This window comes from Thalassophryne amazonica, chromosome 16 (genome assembly GCF_902500255.1).
Source record: "Thalassophryne amazonica chromosome 16, fThaAma1.1, whole genome shotgun sequence".
NCBI lineage: Eukaryota > Metazoa > Chordata > Actinopteri > Batrachoidiformes > Batrachoididae > Thalassophryne > Thalassophryne amazonica.
Genome location: NC_047118.1, coordinates 84,878,373 through 84,898,369, shown reverse-complemented (window position 1 = coordinate 84,898,369; position 19,997 = coordinate 84,878,373). Strand labels below are relative to the sequence as shown.

Genomic DNA, 19,997 nt, shown 5'->3' with positions numbered 1-19,997 from the left:
TCGTGCCTTTTCTGGGTTCTGGGGTACATGTGTGTTTGCTCATGGCCAGAGAAATACTTTACATTGGCCATAATGCTATAGCTGACATCATAATCCTCATCTGAGTCCCCATAAGTTAAGTGTAAGTTTTGCACAAAGTCATTGTAGCAGTCCCCAAGGATCCTTCAAAGAGGCCAAGCAGCAAACCCATCCAGTTGTTGTTTTAGGTATTTGGTTAATGTCCATGTCTCACAACTGTATAGTGAAACAGGATGCACCAGGACATGAAAGACTTGGATGTTTATCCCCCCTGCAAAGGCATCTGCCTTGCCAAATACTTCTGTCCAGTGACCTCCATACAGTGATTCCAGGTGTCTTTTGATCTCAAAGGATGAGGACTCTGAGACATAAATGCCACTGGTGGCATCAATACATCAGTCAGGGCATTCATTGAGTCTTCATCATCTGAAAAATAAAGCTTCACTGAAAAAAAGCACCTAAGCCACCAATCTCCACAGCCCTTCCCAACACCCAGTCCAGGAAAGCTTTGAACCGACTAGGATCCGGAACACAACTCTGGAATGCCAGCATTCAGCGGGAAGAAGTCAGTGACTGCCCCACTCCACACAACACTCACACTGCCTGTGTATAGGCCAGCTAGGATATTCCAGAGAGCTGCCCAGTCAACCACACCAAATGTTTTATGAAAATCAACATCGGATGCAAAGAAGAATGGCTGATCAATTCAGCTTATTTATATAGCTCCAAATCACAACATAAGTTGCCCCAATGCACTTCACAAGGGTAATGTCTAACCTTAACACCCCCCCCCCCCCCCCAAGCAAGCATTTAGGCAGCAGTTGTAAGAAAAACTTCCTCAGGCATTTTTTGAAGAAGAAACCTCAAGCAGACCAGACTTAGAGGGGTGGCCAACTGCTTTGGCCATGCTAACATTAGCAAAGATCAAATATAACACAGAACTATCAAACATGCAAAACAAGAACAGAAAAAAGTCTGATGATAGTCCTTCAACAACTGCTGTCCAAAAATCTTCCTGGATGGTGAAGATCTTTCCTGTGCAAGGTTGGTTGATCCACATCCTCAGACAGGGGACCACTAAAAGGGTGCTGCACTCCACTGCAACATCCACGAAAGAGTCCCATGCTGATGATGATGATGATGATGATTTTCTGCTTGCATGCAGTTAGAGCTCAGATGTGGCTGGTGAGTAACTTCTTGAGTATGAAGCTGGGCTGCTCTGTTTGCTGAGTGGCAAGTACCTGGGAATGAATCCTTTTAAGACTGATCCTTGCAATCACTTTTCTGTCACAGACTTGCACTGGGTGTTGGAAAAGACAGACTGTTGCAGTGTTTCGTGCACGTCTGTGTATCGTTGAGATTTACAGTCTCAAATGTGAAATGTGCATACAGTAGTGAGTTATTAACACAGGCGCTCGGTGCTGTAACAAAATGCTAATATTCTCCACAAAAAGCACGTGATTGTTTTGTGATATTCTTTTTAAAGATAATCTCTGTAGTAAAGTCAAATTGCAGTGGTGTATGCTGCTAGAGTTTATTTCATTTTAATTGACGGCTGGAACCCAATAGAAATTTTTATTTTCACATAGTTGTTTTTCGTGTGTGCAGCTCGGGGAACATTTGGCTCACCTGGTTCCCACCAGCGGAGTAGATGTCATAGAACTTGAGGATGATGGGACCTTCATTCGTTTCAGCCCTCTCCTGACTGCTGCAGGTGATTTGCACACACAGTACGGTCCTCAGGAGACTCAGCCGTGTGTCACGTGTCCAGAGTCGTTTTCTCTGTCTCCGTTCCATTATGATACGCTGCGTACAGACTGTGGGTCAGCTACTCAAATTACTTATGGGCATGCAATTTAAAAGATGTCCTCAAACACAAATGTCAAAAAATTACTCAAGAATTGCTACTCCATGTTTCCAGTGCTCAAAAAAAAAGAAAAAAAAAATTCAGCCAATAGACTGATCTGCTATTACTTGTCACACTTATTTTGTGAGATCTATGGGTCTGTTATGCTGTCGTGTGGACATTGGACTGATGGCTCTTCTTCTTCTTCTAGTCCTGGGGACTACTCAAGAGGATGTTGAGAACCTGGTGCAGAGGTTGTCAGCGTTAGAGCCTATGTTGAGTTCCACCATGATGCTCAGGCAGAACTTCAGAGAGGAGGTCTACCGACACTCTCCTTCTCTCAGATACATAGAGGACCTCTGCTGGCCTGGCCTGGGTGCCTTTCGGTAAGATGGGACAGATTTCACTTGATTAAGTAATTTTTCTACAAAGATAAAGAAAAAAATTGGTTATTATTAAAATTGATTATTGGGGAGGTGATGGTCTAGTGCAGGGGTGGGCAACTTGTTCCAGAAAGGCCAAGAGGGTGCAGGTTTTCTTTGCAGCCACTAACTCCACCAGGTGATTCACTGATTAACTGATTCCATCTGCTCAAAGTGATAATCAGTGAAATCACCTGGTGGAGTTAGTGGCTGCAAAGAAAACCTGCACCCTCTTGGCCCTTTCTGGAAAAAGTTGCCCACCCCTGGTCTAGTGGTTAAGTGTTTGGCTTCAGACCAGATGATCCTGGGTTCAAAAACGCAGCCTGATCAGAAAATCACTAAGGGCCCTTGGTCAAGGTCCTTAATCCCGTAGCTGCTCCCGGTGTGTAGTGAGCACCTTGCATGGCAGCACCCTGACATCGGTGTGTGAGTGTGTCTGTGTGAATGGTGAATGTGTGGCATCATTGTAAAGTGCTTTGAGCTTCTGATGCAGATGTAAAAGCGCTATATAAATGCAGCCCATTTACCGTTTACCATTATTTTGTGCATTATTGTGTCCTTCCAAAGGGGGCACTGTGGATCAATCCCTATGTTGATCGTTGTATGACCGCTGATCTTTGGCCATCTGGCTGGGTTGAGTGGGCTGTTTCAGGGATAAGACATGAACAAGAGTGCTTTGAGAGTCCCTTCTGTAGACATGGGACACTATAAATTAATTAAAGAGGGGGTTGAAAAGAGGATGTATCAAATCTCTGTACTCACAAAGCGGAGCTGTGTTCGGGTAGTCTGTTTCTACAACCCATTAGTATACAAATAATGAATGTTTACGAGTGCAGTGGTAAGAATATTCATGAGGTGAAAGATGCGTGCCATGCTCATCGAGGTGGCGCCAAGTTGAATGGAACATTATTCCATTTTCACAGATATATATATATATATATATATATATATATACACTCAACAAAATATAAACGCAACACTTTTGGTTTTGCTCCCATTTTGTATGAGATGAACTCAAAGATCTAAAACTTTTCCACATACACATATCACCATTTCCCCTCAATATTGTTCACAAACCAGTCTAAATCTGTGATAGTGAGCACTTCCTCCTTTGCTGAGATATAATCCATCCCACCTCACAGGTGTGCCATATCAAGATGCTGACTAGACACCATGATTAGTGCACAGGTGTGCCTTAGACTGCACAATAAAAGGCCACTCTGAAAGGTGCAGTTTTATCACACAGCACAATGCCACAGATGTTGCAAGATTTGAGGGAGCGTGCAATTGGCATGCTGACAGCAGAATGTCAACCAGAGCTGTTGCTCATGTATTGAATTCCATTCTCTTCCATAAGCCGTCTCCAAAGGCATTTCAGAGAATTTGGCAGTACATCCAACCAGCCTCACAAACTGCAGACCACGTGTAACCACACCAGCCCAGGACCTCCACATCCAGCATGTTCACCTCCAAGATCGTCTGAGACCAGCCACTCGGACAGCTGCTGAAACAATCCGGTTTGCATAACAAAGAATTTCTGCACAAACTGTCAGAACCGTCTCAGGAAGCTCATCTGCATGCTCGTCGTCCTCATCGGGGTCTCGACCTGACTCCAGTTCGTCGTCGGAACCAACTTGAGTGGGCAAATGCTCACATTCGCTGGCATTTAGGCACGTTGGAGAGGTGTTCTCCTCACGGATGAATCCCGGTTCACACTGTCCAGGGCAGATGGCAGACAGCGTGTGTGGCGTCGTGTGGGTGAGCGGTTTTCTGATGTCAATGTTGTGGATCGAGTGGCCCATGGTGGCGGTGGGGTTTATGGTATAGGCAGGGTCTGTTATGGACGAAGAAACAGGTGCATTTTATTGATGGAATTTTGAATGCACAGAGATACAGTGACGAGGTATCCTGAGGCCCATTGTTGTGCCATACCTCAAGAACATCACCTCATGTTGCCAGCAGGATAATGCACGGCCCCATGTTGCAAGGATCTGTACACAATTCTTGGAAGCTGAAAATGTCCCAGTTCTTGCATGGCCGGCATACTCACCGGACATGTCACCCATTGAGCATGTTTGGGATGCTCTGGACCGGCGTATGCGACAGCATGTACCAGTTCCTGCCAATATCCAGCAACTTCGCACAGCCATTGAAGAGGAGTGGACCAACATTCCACAGGCCACAATTAACAACCTGATCAACTCTATGCGAAGGAGATGTGTTGCACTGCATGAATCAAATGGTGGTCACACCAGATACTGACTGGTATCCCCCCCCCAATAAAACAAAACTGCACCTTTCAGAGTGGCCTTTTATTGTGGGCAGTCTAAGGCACACCTGTGCACTAATCATGGTGTCTAATCAGCATCTTGGTATGGCACACCTGTGAGGTGGGATGGATTATCTCAGCAAAGGAGAAGTGCTCACTATCACAGATTTAGACTGGTTTGTGAACAATATTTGAGGGAAATGGTGATATTGTGTATGTGGAAAAAGTTTTAGATCTTTGAGTTCATCTCATACAAAATGGGAGCAAAACCAAAAGTGTTGCATTTATATTTTTGTTGAGTGTGTATATATATATATATAAAACGGAATAGATTATTCATCCCATCTGTGTTGTGTTGCATTTAGCATGCAAATATGGTTCCATTTACCGTGCAGATTGGTTCCATACATGTTGTACCATTGCACACTGCAAACCCTGCCCACATATACACTAGTGGGGGCGGCGTTGAGGTAATCATGGCAGAGTTTATTTTGCTGACAGACGACGGTATGAACGAGCTAATTGATGGTGCTTATTCTTCTAACATACACACACACACACAAAAACAAATCCACGACACCATAAGCTGTCTGGAGGCATGAAGAGCTGTTAGGATGAAGAGGATAAAATGTTGGATAAATTTCTGATGTGATTTTTCGCTGGAGTGAGGAAGTACTCAGTCTCTTTTTTTTTTTTTTTTTTTTTTTTTGGAAGTACATGAAGTCAGTGCACGGCATTGCAGACTACATCGTCAGAATTATTTTTGGACTCCTGTTTAAAGTTCATGTGGGACTGTTGACATCAAAGCACCAGTGATGCACACCAAAATGTAAGTCCCTTTTCTTTTGTTTATAAATTAATATAATACCAAATGGCAAGGATCTATTTTAGCCATTATAAAAAAATAATGAATGTTTTGACTTTAGTTCAATGGTACGAATATTTAATTCAGTGAAAGCTGCTTCACCTCGTTGAATGGAACATTCCATCTTTCATCTCATGAAATATTCATACCATTGAACTCATAACCACTCATTATTTGTATAATACGTAAACAGATCCTTGTCATTTGATATTTTATTCATTTATAAACAGGAGAAGGGACTTACATTTTGATGGTCCTTTGAGGTCAAGAGGTTCCAAACAGCCCCACACAAACTTTAAAAAGCAATCCAGTCCAAAATTGTTCTCAGTCAACTTGCAAAAACAGTCAAATAGTTCAAAAACAGTTGTGATGATGTAGTCCGTATCTCATGCTGTGCATGTTCATGTACAGACTGCTGTTCACTCCAATGAAAAATCGTGACAGAAATTGTCGTGCTCTTCATCTGACGGCGCTTGAACTTCAGGTAGAGACGTCCCAGTGAATACTGCAAATTTCTCCAGACGGTTTACCACGTATTGTTAGTAAGTCCCTTCAGCTGCTCCCTTGTTTTGCACTTGGGGTCGCCACAGCAAATCCAAGGTGGATCTGCATGTTGAAATGGCACAGGTTTTACGCCGGATGCCCTTCCTGACGCAACTCAACATTACATGGAGAAATGTGGCAGGGGTGGGATTTGAACCAGGAACCTTCTGCACTGAAACCAAGCGCAATAACCACTTGGCCACCACCCCTGCGGTTTACCATGTACTGATAATAATAAACTTGTTCAAATTATCGTCTGTCACCAAAACAGACACCACCATGTTTGTTTTAAGATAAGCACCGTCACCGCTAGTGTGATTGCGCACAGTGGCTGTGGCGTGCAATAGTACAAAACATATAGCACTAAAATTGCACACTAAATAGCACCAAAATGACATGGTAAATGGATCACAATCACAAATGGTACAAATAATCCTTGTCACGTGACATACAAACCACCAATCAAATGACAAGGATCTATTCAGGCGTTATATAAATAAAATTATAGCAATTTAATAGTTTCATTATCTTTTTAGTCATCTGTCATCCTGTGCATTACAAGCAAAAACAAATACCCTCATTTTTGATGCACTGACATAATAATAACGATAATAATAATAATCCTGTTGTGCAGTGGATGGGATGTTTTGTCAGACCCGTTCAGTGTATTGTAATTCAGTTAATTGGTCAGTGTTTCGGTCAGCTGTTGCTTATGATCAGTCCCAAGTCTGCAGTGCTGAAGCTTCACATTGGCTGGCATAAAATTAAGACTCAAATTTAATGTTGGGATTTACAGCAGCTCTCAAGTCAGTTGGGCATATTTTCAGGTACAAGCCACTGGCTGCTCAAATGGATGAGGCCAGGGGAGAGCAGGACCAGGAGAACATTTTCTCTGAGCTGCTGACGCAACTTCAAGACCTTGACACTGATATCAGCTTCTCCACAGGTGAGCGCAAATCACTCACTAATCTAACTTTCTGTTTAGCCTTTGAGCCTTTGTGAAGTTGCGATGTTCCATCTTTCTGCTTTATCCCTTCCATCTAGGCCCTGAGTTTGGAACAGAGAAGCACTGCATATATGTGGGAATGGTAACAGGTGGCACCGATGTTTGTGAGCTGGTGGAAACAATAGTGACTACGGGGAGGGCCGTAGAGGAGAGTGGAAGGGTAAATGCCATATTTTCATTCACTTTGGCAAAATCCAAAGGCATGCGCCCTGTAAAATACAGTGAGTGAACGCCAGATCAATGAATGCTATAAATCTTTTAACTCACCCAAATAAAAAGGACATAGGGCAAGGAACAAAAACTGATTAGATGTTGCTTAACTTTGATGCACCTGATCAATCCAGAAAACAAGTGTATTTTCCCTGTGTAATATACCAAAGACCCAGGGCTGGTGCTAGCCATTTGAGTGCCCACAGGTGGGAATCGATCCTATAATCTTCTCGCTGTGAGGCAACAGTGCTAACCATTAATCCACCATGCTGCCCACAGTCAGTCAATCAAAGGAAATATTATAATGTGCAACATATGTGGCACGCATCCATTTTGTGAAGTAGATATGAACATTGCGCAGTCGAACCGAAAACACCATGTGTCGCTGTGAGTCACTGCGCCTAAGAGCCGCAAGGCATCTAGACGGGGTGTTACATCCATAATAATCATATTATTACAGATACATTGTTAGTCTCTCTTATGGGTCAGATAATGTATCTGTAATATTATGGTCATCATAGCTGTAAGACCACATGCAGATGTGCTGCCCCGCACCACTATTCCACAGCGAATCAGTGTGTTTCACTGGCCTGGCGTGGTGCAGCACAGAGCATTTGCACAGGGCGCCACAGCTGTAATTCGCATCATATGACAGATACATTGTCAGTCCATCTTATGAGTTAGAAGATGTATCTGTAATATTATGTTATCATGGCTGTAACACCCCATTCAGATTTGCTGTGAATCAGTGTGTCAGAGCCGCAGGGCAGTGCACACATCTGAATGGCCTGTCACAGCTGTAATACACATTACAGCTGTGGGGAGGAGGGGGGGGGTGACGGTCTAGTGGTTAAGGTGTTGGGCTTGAGACCATAAGATCCTCGGTTCAAATCCCCACCTGTCTCGAAAATCACTAAGGGCCCTTGGCAAGGTCCTTAATCCCCTATTGCTCCTGATGTGTAGTGAGCGCCTTGTATGGCAGCACCCTGACATCGGGGTGAATGTGAGGCATAATTGTAAAGTGTTTTGAGCATCTAATGCAGATGGAAAAGCGCTATATAAATGCAGTCCATTTACCATTTTACCATTATACAACAGATACATCTAACTCATATGAAGGAATGACGTCACAACTGTATTACCAAGCCATTATAGCATGAATAGAATAAATAATCACCTTTGAAACAACTCCAGCTATGGCTCCCACCGCTCGCCGCACAGCCAGGCTGCAGTCTGTGATATAATCCATGTGATCCTGGGAGCAGCATCAGATGGAGACAACAGCCAAGTACCGAGGGCAATTACACTGTCCACTACGACATAAATATTCCATATGACATGGCATCCAGCCAGACAGCTGGAGGCCCGCCTGCACATCAGGGCACATAGAACCTGTTTGCAAGGTTCAGAGGTTTGTTATGTATAGAATTAGGTGATTGCCAGTACACACATGCAAACCACGGAGTGATCGCTTCATGGAGCTATGTAGGGAGGGAGGGACGGGGCAGGAAGCCGCTGTGTCATGCTCCACATCTGCCTTTATGTATGATATCAACTATATGGCCCATTACATCTAATTCAGGTTGTCCTGCATATGGGTTTTCTGTGATGCATCGTGGGCTGTTGGCTATAACTGCTGTACCGGTATTAATGAGTGTGCACATCAGTGATCTAATGGCCGTAATGATCTGACCACACGTGTGTGCATGCACTACAGCAATGCGATCGTTAGTGGACCCTAGGTTACATGTCATCAGTTCATAGGTTGGATGTCATTCGAAATCCAGCAGGGTGACATGGCAGGTCTTCAAAAGATAGTGGACCACAGCACTCACTCTGCCATGCCCCTCCCCTTTCTTGCCTTCCACCCACACTTCGGGTGGCACTTGAACCGCACCTGTACGCCAGTTGATGTGCATTCTTCTTATTCTGTCTGCAATTTGATAACAGTCTGAGTATTTGTGCTGTGTTCAACCTGCATTTGGACTGCATTTGTGGGCATGCACACGGACTGTGCACAATTCAAGTCAAGGCGGGTCCCACCCACATTCTACATATTCGACCGGCATTCATACACAGCTGTTGGAACATCTGTCCCTGTGTCTCAGTGCTTCACTTTTTTCCCCATTCCGGCTAATTTGGCTTGATTCCTGCTCATTCTTGCCCTTTAACATCAATGATATGCAGGTTAGGTGAATTGGAAACTTTATAATTGTTCAGGTCTTCCTTACAAAAGAGATTTTGATCTTAATGGGACTAACCTGATTAAATAAAGATTAATGACAGCTTGGAGTCTTTTGTGGTAGTTGTGGACGAGGCTCTTTATTTTCTGTGATGGTAAATTTGCCCATTCTTCTTGGCAAAAAGCCTCCAGTTCCTGTAACTTCCTGGGCTGTCTTGCATGAACTGCATGTTTGAGTATCTCCCCAGAGTGGCTTAACTCCAGTACCTTCACTTTATTCTGCTGTACCCAATGACAAGTTGACTTGGCTTTGTGTTTTGGATCATTGTCATGTTGGATTGTCCAAGTACGTCCCATGTGCAGCCTCTTGGCTTATGAGTGCAAATTTCCCTCCAGTATGTTCAGATAACATGCTGCATTATCCTGTCATAAATTTTGACCACGTTTCCTATGCTTTTATAGCTCAGCATAAATACAGCATAATTTCACAGCAGCAAAGCGAACTGGGCACGCAGGCATGCACGACATGACATGCAGCTCACGTGCGAAAAATGTGCCGGTGGTCTGTAATGAACACTGAGAGACAAATTAACCATTCACACCACAGCGGTCAAGACAGTGTGGCATGTCCTACGTGAGACATGTCTCGCAAACAGTAGCGGTGCACACACTGGTGGGAAAAGTTAAACTACAATCACTCACTCTTAGTGAAACAGGATTGCTCACCGACAGCTGACGCCACCAGTCGATCACCTGCAGTAAGCAGGTTTACTCACCCACAGCGGACAGCATAACAGAGTGAAGAACATGTGGTCTGCCACCTCTGGAGAGTACATGTGCACAGCTTCATCCACAAAAGGTTGCGAGGCTCTGGCAAGACAAGAAGTTCGGCCTTCTGCTCTCCACGCGAGAGATGGAAAAAGGACTGAATGCTGGGTGACGTCCTCTCATATACTGCTGCTGACGACACCCAGGTCATGCCTGCTAACGTGACATTGTTGGTATAAAGCCCTGGACCCACCAAATAATGAACAGTGAATAATGATTCATGTTGCATTTTTTTTTTTTTTTTTTGGTATGAGAGGAGGTATTCACAATCATGGGAGAATAGTGGCTCTGAGAGGCTCTTAGAGGTAGAATATTTGGCTAACGAGGCTCATCTCTGAGCATGCCGCTAATTTCAAGAAGTTCAAAATTTAGCAACAACAGCGTGGGCACCTTGTGTGCAAGTTACTACGAGGACAAACGAGGATTTTAGAGGCATGTGTGCAGTGAGGACGAGGCTGCTAAAAGCCATTATCCGAGCGCTTGGCGGCTACAAGGACCGGAGAGGCTGTTTTGGACAGGCTCAGCCCTCTTGCTCACAATTCCACCTGCTTTGTGTCCTGGATGCTGTATATAAAATAATTATTTTGTAGCGGATTAATCATTTTCTGTCAGAGCTTAGATGTTGAAAACACCTCTAATCGCTTCTGGAATCACAGAGGACTTTTTCATCTGGACCCTTTTTGTCCGTCTCTCCTGCTCCATGAAGTGCAGAACGTATTTGGAACAGCTTAAAGGGTAACTGTTTCTTCTTATAATAGTTTGGTAAAACAGTTGCATGTTCATTACTTCTTTATAAGCTGCTCTAAAAGGTATGTTTATGATAGATTTAACATCTTGTTAATGGATGAGATGAGGCGCACTCTTGTGCACACTGACGCAATGACTTGCGCAATAAGAGCATTTGCACAACATGCCAGCTCGCAAAAGAGTGATTTTGCAGTCAGTCATGGACGGACACAGTTAAAAGTTGGATCACAGTGTCAAATGTGTGTTTAAAGAAATGGAAGAAATAAAGCCAGTGAGAAGGAGCACAGAGGTGACTGTCCAGGAACGCAGAATGCGTGCACGCAAAAGAGCGATTTTCAGACATTAACGGTCGGACATAAAGATAAAGTTGGATCACGGTGTCAAAATGGCATGGAAGAAATAAACCCAGCGAGAGGAAGCACTGAGGTGCCTGTCCAGGAACCCGTGGTTCGGTTCTAGCTGGTCTGGTCCATTTAATGACTCTGGAACAGCAGCCTGTTTTTCAGACCCAGCAGTTCCTCTCTTGAATAAGTGAAAAGCTGGCTCCTGGTAGCGTTAGAAGGCTACAAATATCCATTGGATAGTATAAACCACACAATATCTTCGTGAGAAGAGCAGGAGGATAGGATAGGAGAAAAACAGCTAAAAAAAACAGGTAAAACTGGAGACGCAGCCGTCTGCCACAGTGCCAAATACACACACAAGAGCTTGTTCCCCACACACGTCATAAAATTTCTGACCAATCAGATGTGTTCTTTACCAGTTTTTCTTTTATTGATTTATTAATGATCAAAAACAAACAAAACTCATAAGAAGAGTGGGAAATGCATGTTTTATTAGATTTAAAAATATATTTTTAAGCTAGTCACTTAAATGCGTACTGCACCCAACTGTGTATATCATGCAACACAATTAATTGTTGTGAGTCTGCTCAGTTTGTTTACACTGTCAGATTGCTTAATTGTGATTTTGTGGTGCAGGTTTTGGAGAACATGACAGAGGCTGTGAGGAAGGGCATCATGGAGGCGGAGCTACAGCTGCAACTGGCCAATGAAGAGAAACTCAAGGAAGAGGTATGTCGCTCTCGCTCTGTGTGTGTGTGTGTGTGTGTGTGTGTGTTTGGTCCAAATATTTGGATCAGAAGACGCCTAATAACCAGAATGTGAAGTGAACTGGATGACAAACGTCTTTAAAAAAATTTGGTGCACAATTTTTAATTTATTTTGTGTTTTCTGAAATCAACACAGAGTCCAAATTATGCATAAACTGATTTTGTTTTGGCTTCCCCCATTGTTACTCAGGGTCACCACAAACAGAACCACTGTGGATCCTAATGCTGATTTGGTATCAATAACAGTGAGTTCCAAGAGTCTGCTATTAAAAGTGTATCTATACTGTGAAAATGGGAAACTTGTAGAAACATTCATGTATCTCAGCAGTGATGGTCATGTCTTTGGGTCCTCAGCCTTTGAGATCAAGAGGTTCATATGAAGAGCTTATGGAGTCACTGGACAGAGGTGTCTGGAGGTGTTTGGAGTTGCCAATACCTTTGCAACACAGGTCCAGGTCTTTAGGTCGCTGGTCCTCCCTGTCTTAGGATAGAGTTCTGGACACTTTGATGTAGGGCTGCATGATATTGGAAAATAATTTATATTGCAAATTTTTTGCCCGTAATGAGACGGTGCATAGAGAAAGTTTTCACACCAATTCACTTTTTCCACATTTATGTTCATTTTTTTCCCTCTAAATCCTACTCACAACACCCCATAATGACAGCATGAATTGTTTTTTAAATTTTTGCAGATTTATTAAAAATAAAAAAAAAACTAAGAAATCACATGTACATTAAGTATTCACACCCTTTGCTCAATACTTTGTTGATGCATTTTGCAGCAATTACAGCCATACGTCTTCTTGAATATGATGCCACAAGCATGGTGCACCTATCTTTGGTCAGTTTTGTCCATTTCTCTTTGAAGCACCTCGCAAGCTCCATCACATTGGATGGGGAGCATCGGTGCGCAGCCATTTTCAGATCTCTCCAGAGATATTTATTTTCATTCTCTGAAACTAAGAGAGTTTCCTTGGCTGTGTGTTGGGATCATTGTCTTGCTGAAATGTCCACCCTAGTTCATCTTCATCATCCTGGTAGATTTTTATCAATAATGTCTCAGTACATTTTTTCCATTCATCCTTCCTTCAATTATATAGTTCCATTTGCTGAGAAACAGCTCCACACCATGATGTTCCACCTCCAAACCTCACTGTTGGTGTGGTGTTTTTGGGGTGATGTGCAGTGACATTTGACTTCCAAACATGGTGTGTATTATGGCATCCAAACAGTTCAGTTTTGGTCTCATCTGACCAAACTATAGTCTTCCAGTATTTCACAGGCTTCTCTAAATGTTGTGCAGCAAACTTTAAATGATCTTCAATATGCTTTTTCTTCAGCAGTGGAGTATGTGTGATGAGCGTGCATACAGGTCCTGGTGGTTGAGTGCATTACTTATTGCTTTCTTTAAAACAATTGTTCACTTTCTCTCCACAAGTGGTCCTTGGCTCTTGGACAGTTTTTCTGATAATTCTTTCACTCTTCTGTCAGAAAACTGCGAGGAGCACCTGGCCCGTGGCCATCTTATGGTGAAATGATGTTCTTCCCACTTCCAGATTATGGCCCCACAGTGCTCAATGGAACATTCAGAAGTTTAGAAATCCTTCTGTAACCAATGCAATCAGTAGTAGAGAAGCTTGAATCTTCGAGCTGGACTGGGTTGCTTGATGCAAGGACGTTCGCTTCAAATCGCAGAAGCTTCCTCAGCTAAAATTCTTGCTCTGGTAGTTTAGCTGAGGAAGCTTCTGCGATTTGAAGCAAATGTCCTCGCATCAAGCAACCCAGTCCAGTCAAAGATTCAAGCGTCTCTACTATGGAAACCACCTGGACAACTGAGAGCCTTCACAGAAACAATGCCATCAGTATGTTTAGCACAAATAGGTTGGGGATATCTTGAGTGAGCTCTTTGCTTTTAACCCATCATGAGATGTTTCTTGTGTGACACTTCAGTAATGAGACACCTTTTTATAGACCATCAGCTGGGACTGAACTACCTGATATTAACTTGCACTGACAAGAGGCAGGACTGCTTTCTCATGATAGATAGATTTCAGTTGGTTGTCTTGGCTTTCCATGCCTTTTTGCACCTCCCTTTCTTCAGGTGTTTTTTATTCTTGTGTCAGTTCACATTATTGCACATAACTTAATTTCTGTACTTACAACCTCAATTCCAGTGAGTTGGGACGTTGTGTGAAAATGTAAATAAAAACCGAATACAATGATTTGCAAATCCTCCTATATTCGATATATAGGTTGAAGAGGATTTGTATAGGTCATATATATATATATATATATATATATATTATATTTCTCAACCTTTATGTATTGACCCTTCAGCTTATCCACGTCTGGGTTGTGGTGACAGTAGACCAAGCCGCTCAACTATTCATGCTTTAGATACTAAATCTAAGTTATCCTTGGCCCTGTGTGTTTTATGTGTGTGTCATATGTTTTATTATTGCACACACTCAGGTGAAGAATTCAATATAACTGTGTGTTGAATGAATGATTGACTTGTTGTCTGTGTGTCTTTTAGGGAATGCTGAGACAACTTCCTCTGGTGGCTCTGGTACTGAACTGGTTCTCTCCCATTCATGGCTCCATAAATGGCAGGACCTTAATCTGGTGGCAGGTAGGCTGTATGCAGAACACAAGAAAACATATTTATTTGGTTTAGGCCATCTGTGATGTCCAAGCACGTTGGGGATCCCGCAAATTTTTGAGAAGTCCTACTGAGTAGCCCAATCATCCTTATAAAGTATTTTGTAAAACTCAAAATAGGCTGTATTCAGAGTATTCCACCTTAAAAGAATGAAAATAAACAATGAACAATGAAAGAATGGTGCTCTCTGGTGGATTCTGGTGCATTCTGAGTGTCAGTGCAGTCAGTTCAGTTATTTTTACAGGTTCATTCACAACAAAAGTCATGTGAAGGCACTTCACAAGCCACTTGCCTATGTGCTGACTCACCCCCCTGAGCAAGCACATAGGCAACAGTGGTAGGAAAATCTCCCTCAAGCATTTTTGAGGAGAACCTCAAGCAGACCAGGCTCAGGGGGGTGACCACTTGCTTTGTGCATACTAACAATAACAAGAATCAGGTGAAGAAAATACAACAAAGAATTAACAAACATGTACACAAACATTAGATGCCTACAATGAGGAATCCAAAATGGATCCAGCTGGCAGCATGACCAACAGTTCATCATAAAATTATAGCATCCAGTGATTTCAAACATGGTCAGGCAGGGGACCGCCAGCTATCATTAAAGATCAGCAACACCTCGACAAAGAGAGAGAACAGAAATCAGTCAGCCAGAACAAATGGTTCAAAAGACTCTAAATCTCAGCAGTGACAGACAAGATGCTAATGTGTTTGCCATCAGCTAAAGGCTCCTTCACACATAGTGAGAATATGTACAACTCTCTGCGGTGTACTCTGCTTTTATGTTGTGAAGCACCTTGTGGCTGTTGTCTGTGAAAGGTGCTATATAAATAAAATTTACTTACTTACTTACTTACAACTCCAGCGCAACACCCGTTGGAGCAAGCGTGCACAATGCTGGTGCGACAGTTCATGCACACGGGAACACAGTGCCACCAGCTGCACGATTTGGTTACACACTGTGCAGCTGGTGTGAAGAAAAAATAAATAACAAATAAAATAAATACATGCTGCGACAGTTCCATGCATGTGGAAACACAGCAGGTTTTCCCCAGCAGCAAAAAATACATGTTACCCATGGGTTGAACCCGCACCTTTCTGAAAGCTCTGATTGCAGCCAGAAACTTTACCAAGTGATCTACCATCGCTGTCCTGTAAAAGGTGCTGAACACTGCCTTATATCAGGAAGCATATGGACGTATTTAAAAAATAAAAATGAAGCACCATATAAAAACGTTGCACTGTATTAAGGTTGAGTGTGGAAGTCCCACATCTGATAGTTTGGTCACCATTTTGTAGGGGAGGATGGTATTAAAGGTGGAGCTAAAGTCTATGAATAATATCCATGCATAGCTCCCCTGCTGCTCCAGGTGGGACAGTGCAGCATGGAGAGCTGTGGCCACCTGCTCATTCTTCATTGGACTCATCTCTGTGGAAATGATTCTGCCTACAGTTGGGAAATCAGTCACCTGGTGTCCTAGTGCAGACAGAACAATCTTGATCTAAACGCCCTCAAGACAGTGAAGATGGTTGTTGACTTTAGAAAGAACCCAGTCCTGCCCACCTCATCACCCTGTGTGACTCCCCAGTCACCATTGTGGAGTCCTTGTGTTACCTGGAGATCACCATCACCCTGGACCTAAAGTGGGAGCTGAACATCAGCTCTCTCATTAAGAGAGCACAACAGAGGATGTGCTTTCTGTGACAGCTAAGGAAGTTCATTCAACCTGCCAAAAACAATGATGGTGAATTTGTACACTGCCATCACTGAGTCCATCCTGTCCTTTTCCATCACTGCCTGGTACGCTGCTGACACTGCTAAGGAAAGAAGCAGACTGCAGTGTATCATCCATGCAGCAGAGAAGGCAATCGACTGTAGTCTGCCATCCCTGCAGGACCTGTGTGATTCCAGGGCCCTGAGGTGAGCAAAGAAGATTGTGGCTGATCCCTCTCACCCAGGGCACAAACCTTTTGTCCCCCTTCCCTCTGGCAGACGGCTGAGGTCCATCAGGACTAAAACCTCAAGACACAAAAACAGCTTCTTTCCATCCACAGCTAGATTCATAAACAACACCAGAGACCCCCACTTACTCTGCCTTCCTCCCCCACTTCCATAAAGCACAGATTGGTCATCCCTGCACTGAAACATACTGTACATTTGTACTGCAGTCACCTGTTTTAGCACGGCCCCATGCCATTACATTTTATTTAACAGTGAATATAGTTTTGTCTATTTGACTCTTCTTGCTACACATAGAAGTGTTTTTTTCTTTTCTTTTCTTATTGTTTATGCACTAGTAACACCAAATCAAATTCCTTGTATGTGCAAACGTACTTGGCAATAAATTTGATTCTGATTCTGATTTAACAAAGCTGTCAACTAACCGCTAGTAAGATTAAAAAGTAATAATAATATAATATATAATGATAAGCCCATTGCTGCCTTGTCAAACCACTTCAAAATAAACTGCCAATGAGCATGGAAGAGTGAATAATCAAGCCATATAAGTGGGTCTTTTGCTTGTGAAAAGGTATGAAATTATGTTCAGTAATGTTTAAGATAATACGATTTATAGGTGGCAGTTTGTCGTCTGTGGCACCGTCCACCACTGTCCTCACAGCATGAAGATGTGGTTGATGGTTGACTTCTAGGTGTGAAGCCAGACTGCTGTTTTGCTTAGAGACAACTGGGACTATGTCATATTAAAACTAATCATTGAAAGCACCTTTAACAGCACAGGGACGAGTGCAATACCACTGCAGGTATTGCAATCCAGGCAGTCAGTCTTTATTATAGATTGAAACAAAAGATTACAGCAATGCCAGGAGAAGAATAATCTCCACCTGCCTAGAGAGATTCACCTCTAATACCACAGATTCCATGGCCTCTGTTTTTTCACTGACTTTGTAATCTCACTAACATTAGTTACCAGAATCAGGTTACTGCTTCTATCTTCCTTTCAGCTTTAAGCAGCCGGTTAAGGAACTACAATTTTTCTTCGAGTTGTGTGTCATTTATTACTGTCGAAGCTAAGTGCTGGGCTTAAACCCAGATGTTCCAGCACGGGAGCTGTGGAGAGTTTGAAATTAGGTCCACTTGGAATTATTCTTCACAACATCTGTCTAGGATGAGGTCTTTGGTGAAAACATTATGAGCCACAAGTAACGTTTGTAACAGGAGTAAAACTTTGCCATTAATGATGACATTATGCAACTAAAATGTTGGTGAAATTCTAATGTAAGTAAACTAAACAATGGTTGTCAGGAAACAGAATGCTGAGGACAGTGAAACTGGTCATGGTTAGGGCTGTGTAAGTCCATATATTGTACAATATGGTCATCGTCATGACAGGCCTACCAAAGCCCTCATTTTAATGAAAAGGGAGGGTGGCACCTGATAATCAATCAATCAATCTGTTTATCTATCTATCAATCAACATTTATTTATATAGCCCTTTACAGCAGCCAAAAGGAGAGCAAAGTGCTTTACACTAAAAACAAGGAATAAAATTCCTGAGAATGAAAATAAATGTACAATAGAATTAAAAAAAAAAAAAAAAAAAAAGGCACGTAAAAGCAAAACTGCTAAAGCAGAATTGATACATGTCGTTGTGAAAATAAAAAGAATTTCATTTTTGTTTGTCTCCCCTCCAGAGTCAGCATCTCCTTGAGAAGCTAAAAACACTGCCCTTCATCAAGATATTGGTACGTGATCTTATAATCTGTCATAGATAAGAAGGTAATGACTGTCCAAGTAGGTTGAGTCAGGTCAACAGGACTGGTTTCCTTCAAAATGTTTCACTTTTCATCCAAAAGAGTTTCATCAGTTTGATGTTACAGTCCTGAGGGACTTAAATTTTTATCCTTTGTTGGGGCACTGATGTCACAGTGATGCAAAGAAAGGCTTTAAGGTCCCTTTACATAGGACGGTGGCAGTTGTCAGTCTGTTGTGCAGCTTAAAACACGCCCTATCCACAGAGGTGATGTGAAAACACCCTTCTTTGTAACCGTTTCAGCGGCCCTTGTGTGGTGATGTTGCCTCATGTGGAGTTTGTGCGCTACAGATGACGTCACAATTTCATGAAGCTCTCCCGCTTTCTGGACATATATGCTGGATTTTGAGCGATTGGCCGTCATATTTCCTCACTGATCAGAGAGAGAAGAGAACTTAATGAGCTCAATATTAAACGGTTAATTTTTCACACTGGTCAGTTTGAATTTATTTTGTGTGCGTTTCTCTGTCATTCACGGGTGCCATCGGCTAAATCTGCAGTAAAACTACATCATTGGTTTATTTATATAACACCTTTCACTGGACTTTCTATGGCTGGAAAACAACTGAGGCATGAAAAATAAATTAGAACAGATTAAAAAAAAACATTGCAGGAACTGAAAACAGTCATGTGACTGTTGTCCTGTCCTCACTTGTCCTTCTCTGACCAGATTGGAGCTCCAGACAGAGCTCTGAGTGTCAAACTCTCAATTATGTAATTGATGGAAAAAGGACAAAACATTGGTGAGTCCACAATGAACTTAATGTACCTACTTATACTTGTATATTACAATGACCGCATAAGGACCGCTGGACAGACCCCGTCCCTGTGTAAAGGGGGTTTAAGGGTTGTTGGTTAATGGCAGTCACTTGATTTCCAGTGCAATTGTATTTGTTAGCTTCACTTAGCTTCACTCGGAGCTGTGAGAATGATCTCCACTAATTGGAATTGTTGTGTGTCTGCAACAGGTGGAGGATGAGCTCAGCTGTCCTGTGGTGCTGTTCAGGTTTTCTGCAGAAATTAGCTCTGGTAAGAATTGTACTTATTATCATTGACGCGTCACACAACGTGTCCTGGGCGTGCTGTTAAACTGCATCATGACACTGCAGGTGGTTCTCCAGCGTGCTCCTTTTGGTCAGATTATTCTTATTTGAGGGTTAACCTTCAATGTCATGGTTACGTCACACACCCACAGAGTTACATTATATAAAGGTGAGAGGGCGCACCTATCACGTGACCCCTGTGCTGTCAAGGCTGCATGGTCACCATTTTGGAAGTGAGTAAAAAGTATGTACGGAAGTCTGTTGTCTGCTGCAGATGTAAGTTTTATAAGTTTTTACAAGGATACATGTCCCAGCTGGGACGCAGAGTCAGGATGCTGAAGACTTGTGCATGTTATCCAAATGTTTCCACAAAAACAATAAAGTTTATCAGTTTGAACATTGAATATCTTGTCTTTGTGGTGTATTCAGTTGAATATAGGTTGAAGAGGATTGCAAATCATTGTATTCT

The 19,997-nt window shown here is 42.7% G+C and overlaps 1 protein-coding gene across 1 annotated transcript in view; it reads left to right on the top strand.

Annotated features, from left to right (window-relative positions):
• pdxdc1 (pyridoxal-dependent decarboxylase domain containing 1) overlaps positions 1-19,997 on the top strand; it is a 149,021-nt gene that overhangs the window by 91,984 nt on the left and 37,040 nt on the right. The window contains exons 17-21 of the mRNA XM_034190083.1: positions 1,627-1,732; positions 2,076-2,250; positions 6,791-6,909; positions 7,008-7,129; positions 11,917-12,009. Coding sequence (XP_034045974.1) covers positions 1,627-1,732; positions 2,076-2,250; positions 6,791-6,909; positions 7,008-7,129; positions 11,917-12,009 — 615 coding nt within the window. The remainder of the gene's footprint in view (positions 1-1,626; positions 1,733-2,075; positions 2,251-6,790; positions 6,910-7,007; positions 7,130-11,916; positions 12,010-19,997) is intronic.